This window comes from Gorilla gorilla, chromosome X (assembly GCF_029281585.2).
Source record: "Gorilla gorilla gorilla isolate KB3781 chromosome X, NHGRI_mGorGor1-v2.1_pri, whole genome shotgun sequence".
NCBI lineage: Eukaryota > Metazoa > Chordata > Mammalia > Primates > Hominidae > Gorilla > Gorilla gorilla.
Genome location: NC_073247.2, coordinates 146,269,292 through 146,282,541, shown reverse-complemented (window position 1 = coordinate 146,282,541; position 13,250 = coordinate 146,269,292). Strand labels below are relative to the sequence as shown.

The window sequence follows — 13,250 nt, the reverse complement described above, 5'->3', positions numbered from 1 at the left end:
ACTTTATGATACTAGGGTCAAACAAATAAGAGAATAAAGTGTACATAACAAGAGCCACATTTCCCACTGCTGAAAAAGCTAAAAAGAAGAAGAGTGGCAGGCTAGGATGAAGGCTGTGGATTACAGCAGAAACATTAGTTATCAACCCATGTTTATTTTAATATGTATACAGACAGATACAGAAATAGATGTAGATGTGTGTGTATGCATGGTTAGTATGCATGTTTTATTTCCTAATCCTATCCACTGGGAGGACCTACAAACAATTTACAAATTGTTTGTATGACACTCCAATAGAAATGAGCATGCCTAGCACCAGATCCTGGTTTCTAATAGCATTCTCCAATAATGGAACCAGGGCTCCTTGAAGTAATGGCTGATTCTGGGTCAGGGTAGGGAAAACACAAGATGAGCCTGTTATGTCTTGTAGTGCCAGAAAATAGACACACTCAAAAAAGGGTAGGGGCATGACAAGAGGACACAGGGGGCAACGGGAAGATGCGGGGCAGAAAGTTCCAAGCAGAGGAAGCCACATGAAAAATAATCAAACCTTTGACTTATGTTCAGAGCTCTCAGATATTGCCATAATTAAAGGAACAGAAAAAATGTTGGGAAAGGAAGTTCTACTGAAAAGCTACCAAGTTTGAATGTCACTTCACTCATTAATCATGATGAGGAAGTCCATTATGAAGTACATCCATATTGTGTAAAGAGAAAACTTGAAACTTAATTTGGCAGTGTTTAATGCTTGAAGTTGCAAATAATAATGAAAACCATTAAAACATCATCACTCTTTCAAGTGGTTTAAAGTGTCTATAAAATTCACATTTGAAAATGGCAGAACAAGCTGAGCATGGTGGCTGATGCCTGTAATCCCAGCACTGTGGGAGGCCATGGCGGGGGACTGCCTGAGCCCAGGAGTTCTGAGACCAGCCTGGGAAACATAGTGGGACCGTATCTCTAAAAAAATAAATTAAAAACTAGCTGAGAGTGGTAGCATACACCTGGCCTGAGCCCAGGGAGGCAGAGGTTGCAGTGAGCCGAGATCATGCCATTGCACTCAGCCTGGGCAGTAGCAGAGCAAGGCACTGTCTCAAAAACAAAACAAAACAAAAAACCCAAACAACAACAACAACAAAAAAAGCAGAGTAAACACAATCCTTCATACCAGAAAGTTATTTTGTCTGAAGCTGTCCACAGGATCATAAAATAAGCCAGCAGAAAAATCTGAAGAGAATGTTGGAGAAACTCTCTTAACAGTCTTTGAAAATGCTTTTTAGTGCCAGAGGAAATCAGTTTACATTCTTAGAGATCAGCTGTGACCTCAAAAAGCTGTGTTTAATGTACAAGTCATCTGGACTTATTACATTCAATGAGCTTAATGTTTTCCTCTGTTATCAGTGTATTAATTTCTACACAAGAGCTGGGCATTATAGGTTAAGTGGCAATGAACTAAGAGGGCAGATGGTGGAATACAACTGCCTGGGTTCAAATTCCTCATCTGCTACTTACTAGCTGTGTGATCCTGGGCAAATTATGTGACCTCTCTGGACCTGCACTTCTTCATCTGTAAAGTTGGGACAATTACAAAACCCCAAATAACCTACCTTATAGGGTTATCATAAGGATTCAAAGGTGCTAAGTATCATTCCATTGCATATAGAATTCAATACATGTTAGCTATCCTTAATAAGTTTTTTTTTTTTGCTTAACATGAAAAATATTTTGCTTCTTTCTAGGTAATACAGACATTATAATTTTCAAGTATTTTAATTGCTTTTTAACTTCCTATCATTCTATCATTTATCCAACAAATATTTATTGAGCACTACAATTTTCCAGGCACTCTTGTAGGTGCTGGGGATATAGCAGTGACCAGGACTGGCAAGGTCCTGCACTCACGGAGCTGACAGCCTACTAAGGGAGACAGACAGTAAGTAAGAAAGGAAAAGATCAATTTAGTAGATGCTTCTAAGGGAACAGCTCTGCCATGAATGTCTTCACATACGCCACATAGACAAGGCCAACAGCAGTCTGACCCATCTTGGAGGAATGCCATGTGATCCTCCCAGGAACACTGTAACATAACCAGTCTTGGGAAGAAGCTGTCCCAAGGCCATTTGTCACCCACCTCCCTATGTTGTGGGAGCTGCCATAAGGCAGTTTCTCATCTGCCTCCCTGGTTCTGATAAGACATGGGACTTTCAACATTGCCTCCTCACTTAGGGCAGAGCTGCAAGGTTATACAATCATTTAGCTAGAGTCTGAAGCTGACTCCTCCAGGACATAGCAACCCACCACTTGTGGGTAAATTATATAACATGTTATTAGGTTATACGACGCCAAACTGCCTATCACCGGCCATTTTTTACCTGCAAAAATGGTAATTTCATATAGTTCAACTTACTAGAAGGTGGTAAGTGCAACTGAAAAAAAAAGAGTAAAGAGGTTCAGCAGTGGGAAGCTGGATGCAGTATTCAAGAGGGTAGCCAAGTGGACCTCAGCGGGCTGACATTTTAGGGGAAGAAGGGGATTCAGGAGTTCTGGATATTGCACTCACATGTGGTAACATCTACCTCAACCTTACATGGGTATGAAGATCAAATGAGGTAACAGAAGTAAAAATGTTTTGTGAACTAAGAAGTTCTAGGACTATAGAAAATTATTTAATTTGAGTCTCCTACTTTGTTGCTGGGAATTACAGCAAACTCTTTTTTTTGAGACAGGGTCTCACTCTGTCGTCCAGGCTGGAGTGTAGTGGCACTGTCAAGGCTCACTGCAGCCTTGACCTCCCAAGCTCAAGCAATCCTCCCACCTCAGCCTCCCAAGTAGCTGGGACTACAGTTGTGCGCCACCACACCCAGTTTTTTTTTTTTTTTTTGTATTTTTGTAGAGATGGCGTTTTGCCATGTTGCCCAGGCTGGTCTTGAACTCCTGAGCTCAAGTGATCCCCCACCCTGGGCTCCCAAAAGTGCTGGGACTACAGGTACGAGCCACTGTGCCCGGCCTACAGCAAACTTTTTAAGGAACACGTGTAAGCTAGATGGCTCCTAAGGTTGATAGTTCATACCTCACGTGGAGCAGATAAGCAATTAAGAGTTTTGGCTTAAAACTTTTCTCCTACTCCCAGAAAACAAAAGGTGTTGTTGTCATTGTTCTTAGTCAATAAAGCACTATCTACACAAAGAAGGTAATACGACATATCGGAGAACAATCTGTTGAGATGTACCTGAGATTACAATCTGAAAAACTGAACAGAATTCCAAAAGAAAGCCGTGTTATTTTAGCATAGTAAAATGTAATATAAAGTGTACCATGTGTCTGAAATTTAATGTCTCTGAAGTAGCTAGGAATTTTTGTAGCTCCACCAACCCATTCTACCACATAATCATTAAGATTACAATTAAACTAGCTACTAAAACTTAACAAACAAGGAAACTGGAACCAACAGAAAACTAAACTAGGTTAATTTGTAGAGAAATGATAACTATGCATAGGTTTTTTTAAAGAGACAGGCCTTATTTTAAGGATTTTTAAATTGAAGAATTCATAAAGCGGTTAAATTTTTGGGAATTTATTGATTTGCATTTAAAAGGGAACTGCTGACAAAGATTCACTGGTAATAATTTGAACAAGTTGGAAAATACAGTCAACATTACTGAAACACTACTAAAATAATTCCAGGACAGAAAAAAACTTCTTAGATGCTGTCTTTGATGTGAAAATTGACTGCTTCTTACTTTTCTAAACACACGGTGGTATAATTAACAATATTCAATCACTTCTATTCTTTCCTGCATATATAAAAATTAAAATACCAATTAAAAAACTAATATATCTTCTCTTTATTTCTTACAGATATGAGTTCAATGTTTCACTCAATAGTGCTGCGGTTTAAGAGAATTTTTTCATTTACAAGTTAAACAACAATCCACCCAAAGGGAACTGATAGTCTATAGGCTCATAGTGCAAATAAACAGTTTAGGAATGCAGCAACTGACATTTCTAAAGTACAAAACAGATAAAATTCTTAAAAGATACATGCAAAAAGCTCTACTAAGCAGATGGCCACAGAACTAGAACATTGATAATTTTACTGGCGATGTCAATAGGACTCCAGATGTTTCCAAACTCAACTTGAACTCTCATCTTAGGCTTTGTATTTTGCTTTTCCAGTTTCACTAATGACACAAACATGCTATAAAAAAAATCCAGAAATTCACATTTAAAAAGTATATTCTGAAATGAAAGGCAAGAATAGCATTTTACATATAAGAACACTATTAGTTGTCAGGGTTCTTACTAAACAAACAGAGATAGTACTACTGTATTTTAGATCAGTAACTTCTGGGGAGTGTATCTTTTGAAAACAAAGCAGTAGTCTATCACATTAGTTTAATTTGTTTCTTGTTTTTTTTTTTTTGAGACGGAGTCTCGCTCTGTCACCCAGACTGGAGTGCAGTGGCACGATCTCGGCTCACTGCAAGCTCTGCCTCCCGGGTTCACGCCATTCTCCTGCCTCAGCCTCCCGAGTAGCTGAGACTACAGGCGCCCACCACCACGCCCAGCTAATTTTTTCTATTTTTTAGTAGAGACGGGGTTTCACTGTGTTAGCCAGGATGGTCTCGATCTCCTGACCTTGTGATCCGCCCGCCTTAGCCTCCCAAAGTGCTGGGATTACAGGCGTGAGCCACCGCGCCCAGTCTGTTTCTTGTCTTAATACGTAGTTTTTTGTTTTGTTTTGAGACAGAGTCTTGCTCTGTCACCCAGGCTGGAGTGCAGTGGCGTGATCTTGGCTCACTGCAGCCTCTGCCTCCCGGGTTCCAGTGATTATCCTGCCTCAGCCCCCCAGGTAGCTGGGTTACAGGCACACACCACTACACCTGGCTAATTTTTGTATTTTTAGTAAAGGTGGGGTTTCATCATGTTTGCCAGGCTGGTCTCGAACTCCTGACCTCAGGTGATCTGTCCGCCTTGGCCTCCCAAAGTGCTAGGATTACAGGCGTGAGCCACCGCAACCAGCCTCAATATGTAGTTTTGAAAGACAAATCAAGGAGAGAATTTTAAGCATATCAAAGTGGGAGGCCAGTGTAAGTGGCAAAAAAAGATGGAGTAAAAAACCTGCTTTAGGTAGTGTGCTGTTGCAGTCTTCCTAAATCTTCCTCAACCATGTTCATAAACACATCCATGGGACTTCTGCCTCCAGAGTAAGAGGCAGGTATTCAAAGGACAGTGAATTAAAAGACTAAACTCGATCATTTATTTCTTACTTATGACCACATTTATCATCTGAAATAATAATGCAACAATTATTGTATATTAAAGCTGTTCAACTATTTCAGCCAACAAGAAGTGTCACCCTAGCCTGGCCAGGTTCCAGTTCTAAGGACGTCTGTACTAGACTACAGCTTTATGTGACTAATGGGAACCATCAGTCTGTTCAAATTATGAGGTGCTGGAAGGAGAAAACAATTCTCTTTCCTAAATTTTTATGTGTGTTTTGAAAAATGAGTGAGAAAAAGAAGCAATTACTTACATTCAAATCCCTGAAGTATTCATTATAGTCAAGGGCATATCCTACAACAAACTTGTCTGGAATTTCAAATCCAACAACTAAAAAGAATCATAATTCATCATTTAGATAAAGAAAACATCACTTTTAAATCTAATACTGGCAAATGTGCCTCTCTACAAATATTCTCTAAGCAATTATAAGCCATTTCACATAAAACTCTTTTAGGTTAAAGATGGTTAAATGATTGACAAAAAAAGTAATTCACTTACAGTCTGGCTTATATCCAACACTTCGTGGGGTCCTTTTCACCAGCAAGCTGTTAATTACAAAATGTGACATATAACATACAGAGAGACTACAGGGCATTACAAAAAAGAAGACTGACGTTTCTAAACACTGTTTCATTTCATCCGTGCTGAGTGTACCATGGTCACTTTTAACACACCCAAGGAAAGACTATGAAATGGAGAGCTAAATTATGGGGATTACTAGGAAGGGGCAGCAATGAGTTGACACTACAGACAAGGCACCTGGTTGATCACCTGGAACCTGAAGGACAGTTCTGAGACCTGCACCCTGACTACCCATGTGTCCATTGAAGGGGAGCTAATAAGGAGGATTAATGGGTACAGAGTGTCAATGAGCAAAGATGAAAAGGGCTCTCAGTCTAGAAACCTTGGAAATACAATCCCTAAACTGTAAAAGGGTGTGGGAGAGGTGAGCATCACCTTTTATCACAACATTCTTTTTTTTTTTTAGACGGAATCTTGCTCTGTTGCCCAGGCTGGAGTGCAGTGGTGCGATCTCCACTCACTGCAAGCTCCGCCTCCTGGGTTCACGCCATTCTCCCGCCTCAGCCTCCTGAGTAGCTGGGACTACAGGCACCCGCCAGCACTCCCGGCTAATTTTTTTTTGTATTTAGTAGAGATGGGGTTTTACTGTGTTAGCCAGGATGGTCTTGATCTCCTGACCTCGTGATCCGCCCACCTCGGTCTCCCAAAGTGCTGAAATTACAGGCGTAAGCCACCGCGCCTGGCCACAACATTCTTTTCTTTTCTTTTTTTTTTTTTTTGAGATGGAGTTTTGCTCTTGTTGCCCAGGCTGGAGTGCAATGGCTCGCCCAACGCACCACAACCTCTGCCTCCCAGGTTCAAGCAATTCTCCTGCCTCAGCCTGCCGAGTAGCTGGGATTACAGGCATGCGCCACCACGCCCGGCTAATTTTGTATTTTTTTTAGTAGAGATAGGGTTTCTCCATGTTGGTCAGGCTGGTCTCGAACTCCCAACCTCAGGTGATCCGTCCACCTCGGCCTCCCAAAGTGCTGGGATCACAGGCGTGAGCCACTGTGCCCGGCCTCACAACATTCTTTTTTTTAAAGAGATGAGTCTCGCTCTGTGGCCCAGGCTGCAGTGCAGTGGTGTAATCACAGTTCACTGAAGCCTTGACTTCTTGGGCTCTAGCGATCCTCCCACCTCAGCCTTCCGAGTAGCTGGTACTACAGATGTGTACCACTTCGCCCTGGCTGCATCACAACTTTTAGTAACTGGCTTACAAAGAGGAACTTTAGGGTAAAACAACTAGTATGCCAAAAGAACCAGTATTTATTTTTGGAACAAAAGCTGGAGGTGGTATAAGTCAACTCTACCAAAAGCTAATTTTATAACCCAAATGCTGCCTGTTGAAAAATATTCAGCCATTTAAAAAAATCTATAGAAGCTGCTTTGAAAGCCTTTATAGATGTTAAAGGCAGTCTCAAGAAAACTTATGCTTTCATACCTTCCTAGATAAATATACATGTTTAAAGAGCTGGAAAGGGCCCAAAGTGATCTCAACCTGGACTGCACATCAGAATCACCTGGGAGCTTTAAAAAAACAGAACTCAATAAACATACGTGTGTATGTTTATTGCGGCATTATTCACAATAGCAAAGACTTGGAACCAACCCAAATGTCCAACAATGATAGACTGGATTAAGAAAATGTGGCACATATACACCATGGAATACTATGCAGCCATAAAAAATGATGAGTTCATGTCCTTTGTAGGGACATGGATGAAATTGGAAATCATCATTCTCAGTAAACTATCACAAGAACAAAAAACCAAACACCGCGTATTCTCACTCATAGGTGGGAATTGAACAATGAGATCACATGGACACAGGAAGGGGAATATCACACTCTGGGGACTGTGGTGGGGTGGGGGGAGGGGGGAGGGATAGCATTGGGAGATATACCTAATGCTAGATGACGAGTTAGTGGGTGCAGCGCACCAACATGGCACATGTATACATATGTAACTAACCTGCACAATGTGCACATGTACCCTAAAACTTAAAGTATAATAAAAAAAAAAAAAAAAAAAAAAAAAAAAACAGAACTCAGCTACTCGGGCCACAGCCCTGACCAATTACATCAGAATTGCTGGAGATGAGACACAGGCAGAGGTTATCCTGGTTTTTAAACTCTCAGGTGATTCCAATGTGCAGCCTAAGTAGATAACCACTGACCTAAGCCGGAGATTCCAAGGGATCATCTAATTATGTCCCTCATGACTCTTCCAATACATGGATAGAGGAGACACTTCAATTCTATTTCCATTTAGAAAGAACATAACAAGCCAATCACAGCAAAAACCCTTCTCCCTACCTGAACTCAGGAATGCTCCAGAAAAGGTATCACTAAACTCAGTGCAATCTGTATTAGGAGTTCAAGAGAACTCAGCACTTCATATGCCTAGAGATCTGAATGTTTAATAAAGCTCCATCTCTAAGGCATGACTAGAGTTGCATCTGAAGCATTTTCCATAGTGTAAATGGGTAACCGCTCTTAAGAAGATATATGTAAATGGCCAATAAGCAGATGAAAACATGTTCAACATCATCAGCATCAGAGAAACACAAATCAAAACCACAATGAGATACCACATCATAGCCACTAGGATGGCTACAATAAAAAGGACAGTAACAAGTGTTGTCAAGGATGTGGAGATATTGGAATCCTCATATGTTACTGGTGTAAAACAGTACATATACCTTGTTAAATAGTCGGGCAATTCCTCAAAATGTTAAACACAGAGTTACTATATGACCTAGCAATTATATACTCAAGAGACCTGAAAACAGGTATTCATACTTGTACACAAACATTCAAATCAACATTATTCATAAAAGCCAACAGGTAGAAACTCAAATGTTCACCAACAGATGGATAAGCAAAATGTGATATATTTGTACAATGAAATATTATTCAGCCAAAACAAGGGATGAAGTACCGATACATGCCCCAACCTAGATGAACCTTGAAAACACTATGCTAAGTGAAAGAAGACAGGATATTGCATGAGTCCATTTATATGGAATGTCCATAATACACAAATCTGTACGGACTTTCTGTAGAAAGTAGATTAGCAGTTGCCGGGGGCTGGGAGAAGGGAGAATGACTGCTAATGGGTACAAGGTTTCTTTGGGTTCCAAAATGAAATAGTGGTAGCAGATGCACAACTCCGAATATATCAAAAACCACTGGATTGTACAACTTTAAAAGAGTGAATTTTATGGTACGTGACTCAGATCTCTGTAAAAAAGGAGTATGTTTACAGTTCCAGAACCAGCTACATATATAATGTGAAAAATATTACTATCTTCCCTACATTCTAAAACGCAATTAAGCAGCTGCTTACTACAATGAGCTCAATCACATTATAACCAACAGTGTGAAACAGTGCTTTGCAGTTAAAAAGATTTTCAAATATATTATCTCCTTGACTCATATAGTTTCCCTGAGAAAAAGATGTTAATAATCATTCCCCTTTAAAGATGAGTAAATACATTCAGAGAGATTAAATATGGAATAGTCGCTCAGATTAAGTGGCAGTGAAATGCCAGACTAAACTCCCAAGTCCATGTGTTTCTCACTTTACTGCTCTGCCTAGAACATGAAAACTGGAACTGGGTGGGAAAAACCTTAGAAGTCATCTAGGCCATGCATTCTTTTTTTTTTTTTTTTTTTTTTTGAGACAGGGTCTCACTCTGTCACCCAGGCTGGAGTGCAGTGGTGTGATCACAGTAGGCCACTTATTCTCAACAGAGGTGATATCACCTCCAAGGAAGCCAAAACTAATTCTCAGCAGGGAGAGTGGAAATATTAGACATTACAAGATTTGTGACCCTCCAAAACTCAATCCTACCTGAAAATCTTATTCCTTAGTGTTTAATTTCTGAGTATCATATAAGCAGCACTGACGTGGAGTTCAAAGAAGATACATGAAATGTATGCAAGGTCAGTGCTACAAAACTATGGTGAATAGATGACTTGGGTCAAGAAATGACCCAAGTATTCTTTGAGCATGTCCTACCTGTGGCAACACAAAATCTCTCGCTCACGAACCAGTCAATCTCAATTCCACAGCATATACCAGGAAAGAACAACAAAAGAATACCCAGAGGATTAAAGTCTATGCCACAGTAGGTTGACATTTAAAACCCTAAAGAGCATGTAGAAAAATAAGCAAGTGCACTGATTAGTTTCTATTTGGTTGGTGCAAAAGTGATTGCAGTTTTTGCCATTTCATAGGATACTAGTTAGTGTCCTATAACGTATCACTTATATACTCTCATAGTACCTGTCCCAAATCTATTTAAAAGAAAAACTCACTGATAAACACTTGAACTGGATATTAGAAAAGCCCATACAGTCAAACTGCTGACATATGACTCACTAGAAGGCTTACTCTGATTCAAAGATGCTCGACAGATACCGTGATTTTTTCAAAAGGGCTTATAAAAACCTGTTAATCACTTAGGAAAAAGCAGAAGTTAGAACATTACCTGACCCCTACATAAAAACTGCAGACTGATCAGAGACTTAATGTTTTTAATGAAATTATAAAAGGAAAAGAAAAACATATTCTTAAATGTTTGTTTGATGTCACTCTATTAAAAACTTAAGGTAGCAAAAGCATAAACTGTGAGCCAGGTTCCCTGGGTTCAAATCTCATCTCTATAGCGGACTAGCTCTGTACCTTTGGGCAATTCCCTATGCCTCAGTAACCTTATCTGAAAAGTGGGAATAATAATGCCACCCCAGGGTTGTTGAGAGATGAAACTAAAATGAGAAATAAACACAGGTAGAACTATAAAAGCAAAAGTAAAACAGCATAGGTAAGGTGAGGAGGTGAGGCTGACTTAATAAAAAAGGAAGCAGGCATTATAAAATTTCACTACAGACACAAAGAAGATGCAGCATACATCACTCAATTCCAGGAGGTCCAGATCTTCAGGGCCCACCCCTTCCTATCACTTCCTCACCCCCTTTGGAATCCTTATTCCTAATTTTGCAAGGGGGCCCAAAATCCTCTGCCATGCTACTCAGGACAAACTGATATAATTAGCATGCTGAAAAACCAAATGTTAATATTAGGCAAGGAAGTGACTGTAATTATGAGCTTTATTAACACATGACAAAATTATTTAAAAGGATTATATCTTAAGTCTTATATGAGATTACATTACTTTTTGAAGATAAAATGACAGTTGAAAACATTTATCCTTAAAAAGAAGCAATCACTTAATCCCCCTTCAAATGAGGAAAATATTCTGTGTCAAAATGTCATACATACCTTGCGACCTTGACCATCTTTGGATTATACTGCCTGACCAAGGAAAGCAAAGTCTGCATTGTTTTGCCAGTGTCAATTATATCCTTTCAAAAAAGAAGACATTGCATAGCTTTAAATTCAGAGTCACAATATAAAGTACCAAAACCCCCATGTATAACTGCAATACTGTCATTCTTTTCAGCACAGTAATTCTCACCAAAATCTACATGGAGATATTCTGGAATCTATAAATCATCTGGCCCTCAGCAAGCAGTAAGAATGCCAGCCCCCAGGACTGGATTTTGTAGGTGCAGGATCAATGACAGCAAATTTAAATATATACATGCACATTTTATTAGGGAGTTATGATGTTGTCCTTCATTATAAAAAGTATTTTAGAATTTTTCCCATAAATTCAAGATAGAGACTCTCTCCTCCCAATTCTCCAATATAGGTGGCTAACAGACTACACTTGAGAAACATGCTTTATACTATTTTTAAAGGCACCCAAATTAATAACGCTATAAAATGACTTTACATAAAAGTGAATCTCAGCTATTTAGTCAAAAGTAGGACTCTAAACAAACCCATCTTTGTTAGGGAAAATATTTTTTAAACCATAACCCTAATGCTTTTCAATAAAAATACTCTTTAAAAATGGAATAAAGCAGTGTGAGCCATCAGAAACATCATGGCTGGAGACTTGTGAAAAATGCAGATTTCTGGGCTGTGGTAGGCAGAATTCTGATGGCTCTCACAATTCCTGCCTCCTTTAGGGATAAAAGACTTTAAGACTTTTTAACAAAAAAGAAAAAGAAAAAAAAAATTCCTGCCTCCTGGTGTACACACCCGGAAGGGTTCCCTCCCCTTGAATGTGACCAGGATCTGTGAAAATAACGGGATAGCCGCTCCTGTGATTAGGTTATGTAGTAGACTAGAGCAAGATTCTCCTGCTGGTTTTGAAGAAGTCAGCTGCCATGTTGTGAGACTGTCATGGGCTAGGGCATGAGCCTTTAAATATCTGAGAGCAACCCCTGGCCAGCAGCCAGTGAGAAAACGGGCCCTCAGTCCTACAATCACAAGGAGCTAAATTCTGCCAACAACCTGAAGGAACTTTGAAGAGGATCGTGAGTTCCTTGATTCAGCTTGATGAGCCCCTGAGCAGAGGATACAGCTAACTTGTACTAGGGAAGTATAAAAAACATGCATGGGAATGATATATATCAACTTTAAGGATAATTATCATACTTCTGGGAATGAAGGGAAAGAAATGGGGCTTTAGTTGTATTATGATCTTTAATTTCTTAAAAAAAAATAAGATCAGAAGCAAATATGGCAAAATGTTAATACTTTGTGGTGGGTACGTAGGTATTCAGCATACCCTTTTTTCTGAGTTCAAAATATTTTATAATTAAAGTGAAACGCAGGCCAGGCACAGTGGCTCATGCCTATAATACCAGCACTTTGCGAGGCTGAGGTGGGAGGATGGCTTGAGGCCAGACCAGCCTGGCCAACATGGCAAAACCCCATCTCTACTTAAAAAAAAAAAAAAAAAATATATATATATATATATATATATGTGTGTATATATATGTATATATATTTATATATGTGTGTATATATACATATGCACACATATATACATACATACACACACACACACAATTAGCCAGGCATGGTGGCGCACACCTGTAGTCCCAGCTACTTGGGAGGCTGAGGCATGAGAATTGCTTGAACCTGGGAGGCAGAGTAGTTAGTGAGCTGAGATCATACCACTGCACTCCAGCCTGGTGACAGAGTGAGGCTCTGTCTTAAAAAAAATAAAAATTAAAATTAAATGCAAAAGGTCCAAGTGAATTGAAGAGGAAAGGGGTATCAAGGAAGGTTTTGTGGAGGTGACGTTTGAGCTGGGTCTTAAATGACTTAAACATGGGATAAGAAGGGAGGGAATAAGGACATTTCAGGTACGAGAAATAAGGAGCAAACAGTGGAAACAACCTAACGTCTGTCAACCAATGAATGGATAACAAAAATGTAATTCAGATGGTATCCAACTTACGATGGTTCAACATGAGATTTTTTTGACTTTAGGATAGATTTATCAAAGTAGTAAATCCATTTTCAACTTATGGTATT

General features: G+C 39.5%; 1 protein-coding gene across 1 annotated transcript in view; it reads right to left on the bottom strand.

The window, feature by feature from the left end:
* Positions 1 to 3,558: 3,558 nt before the first annotated feature.
* The window catches only part of HPRT1 (hypoxanthine phosphoribosyltransferase 1), a 41,017-nt gene continuing 31,325 nt past the window's right edge, over positions 3,559 to 13,250 (bottom strand). The window contains exons 6-9 of the mRNA XM_004064891.4: positions 11,136 to 11,218; positions 5,785 to 5,831; positions 5,537 to 5,613; positions 3,559 to 4,198 (exon numbers count right to left, since the gene is read on the bottom strand). Of these exons, the coding sequence (XP_004064939.1) occupies positions 4,151 to 4,198; positions 5,537 to 5,613; positions 5,785 to 5,831; positions 11,136 to 11,218 (255 nt within the window). The 3' untranslated portion in view covers positions 3,559 to 4,150. The remainder of the gene's footprint in view (positions 4,199 to 5,536; positions 5,614 to 5,784; positions 5,832 to 11,135; positions 11,219 to 13,250) is intronic.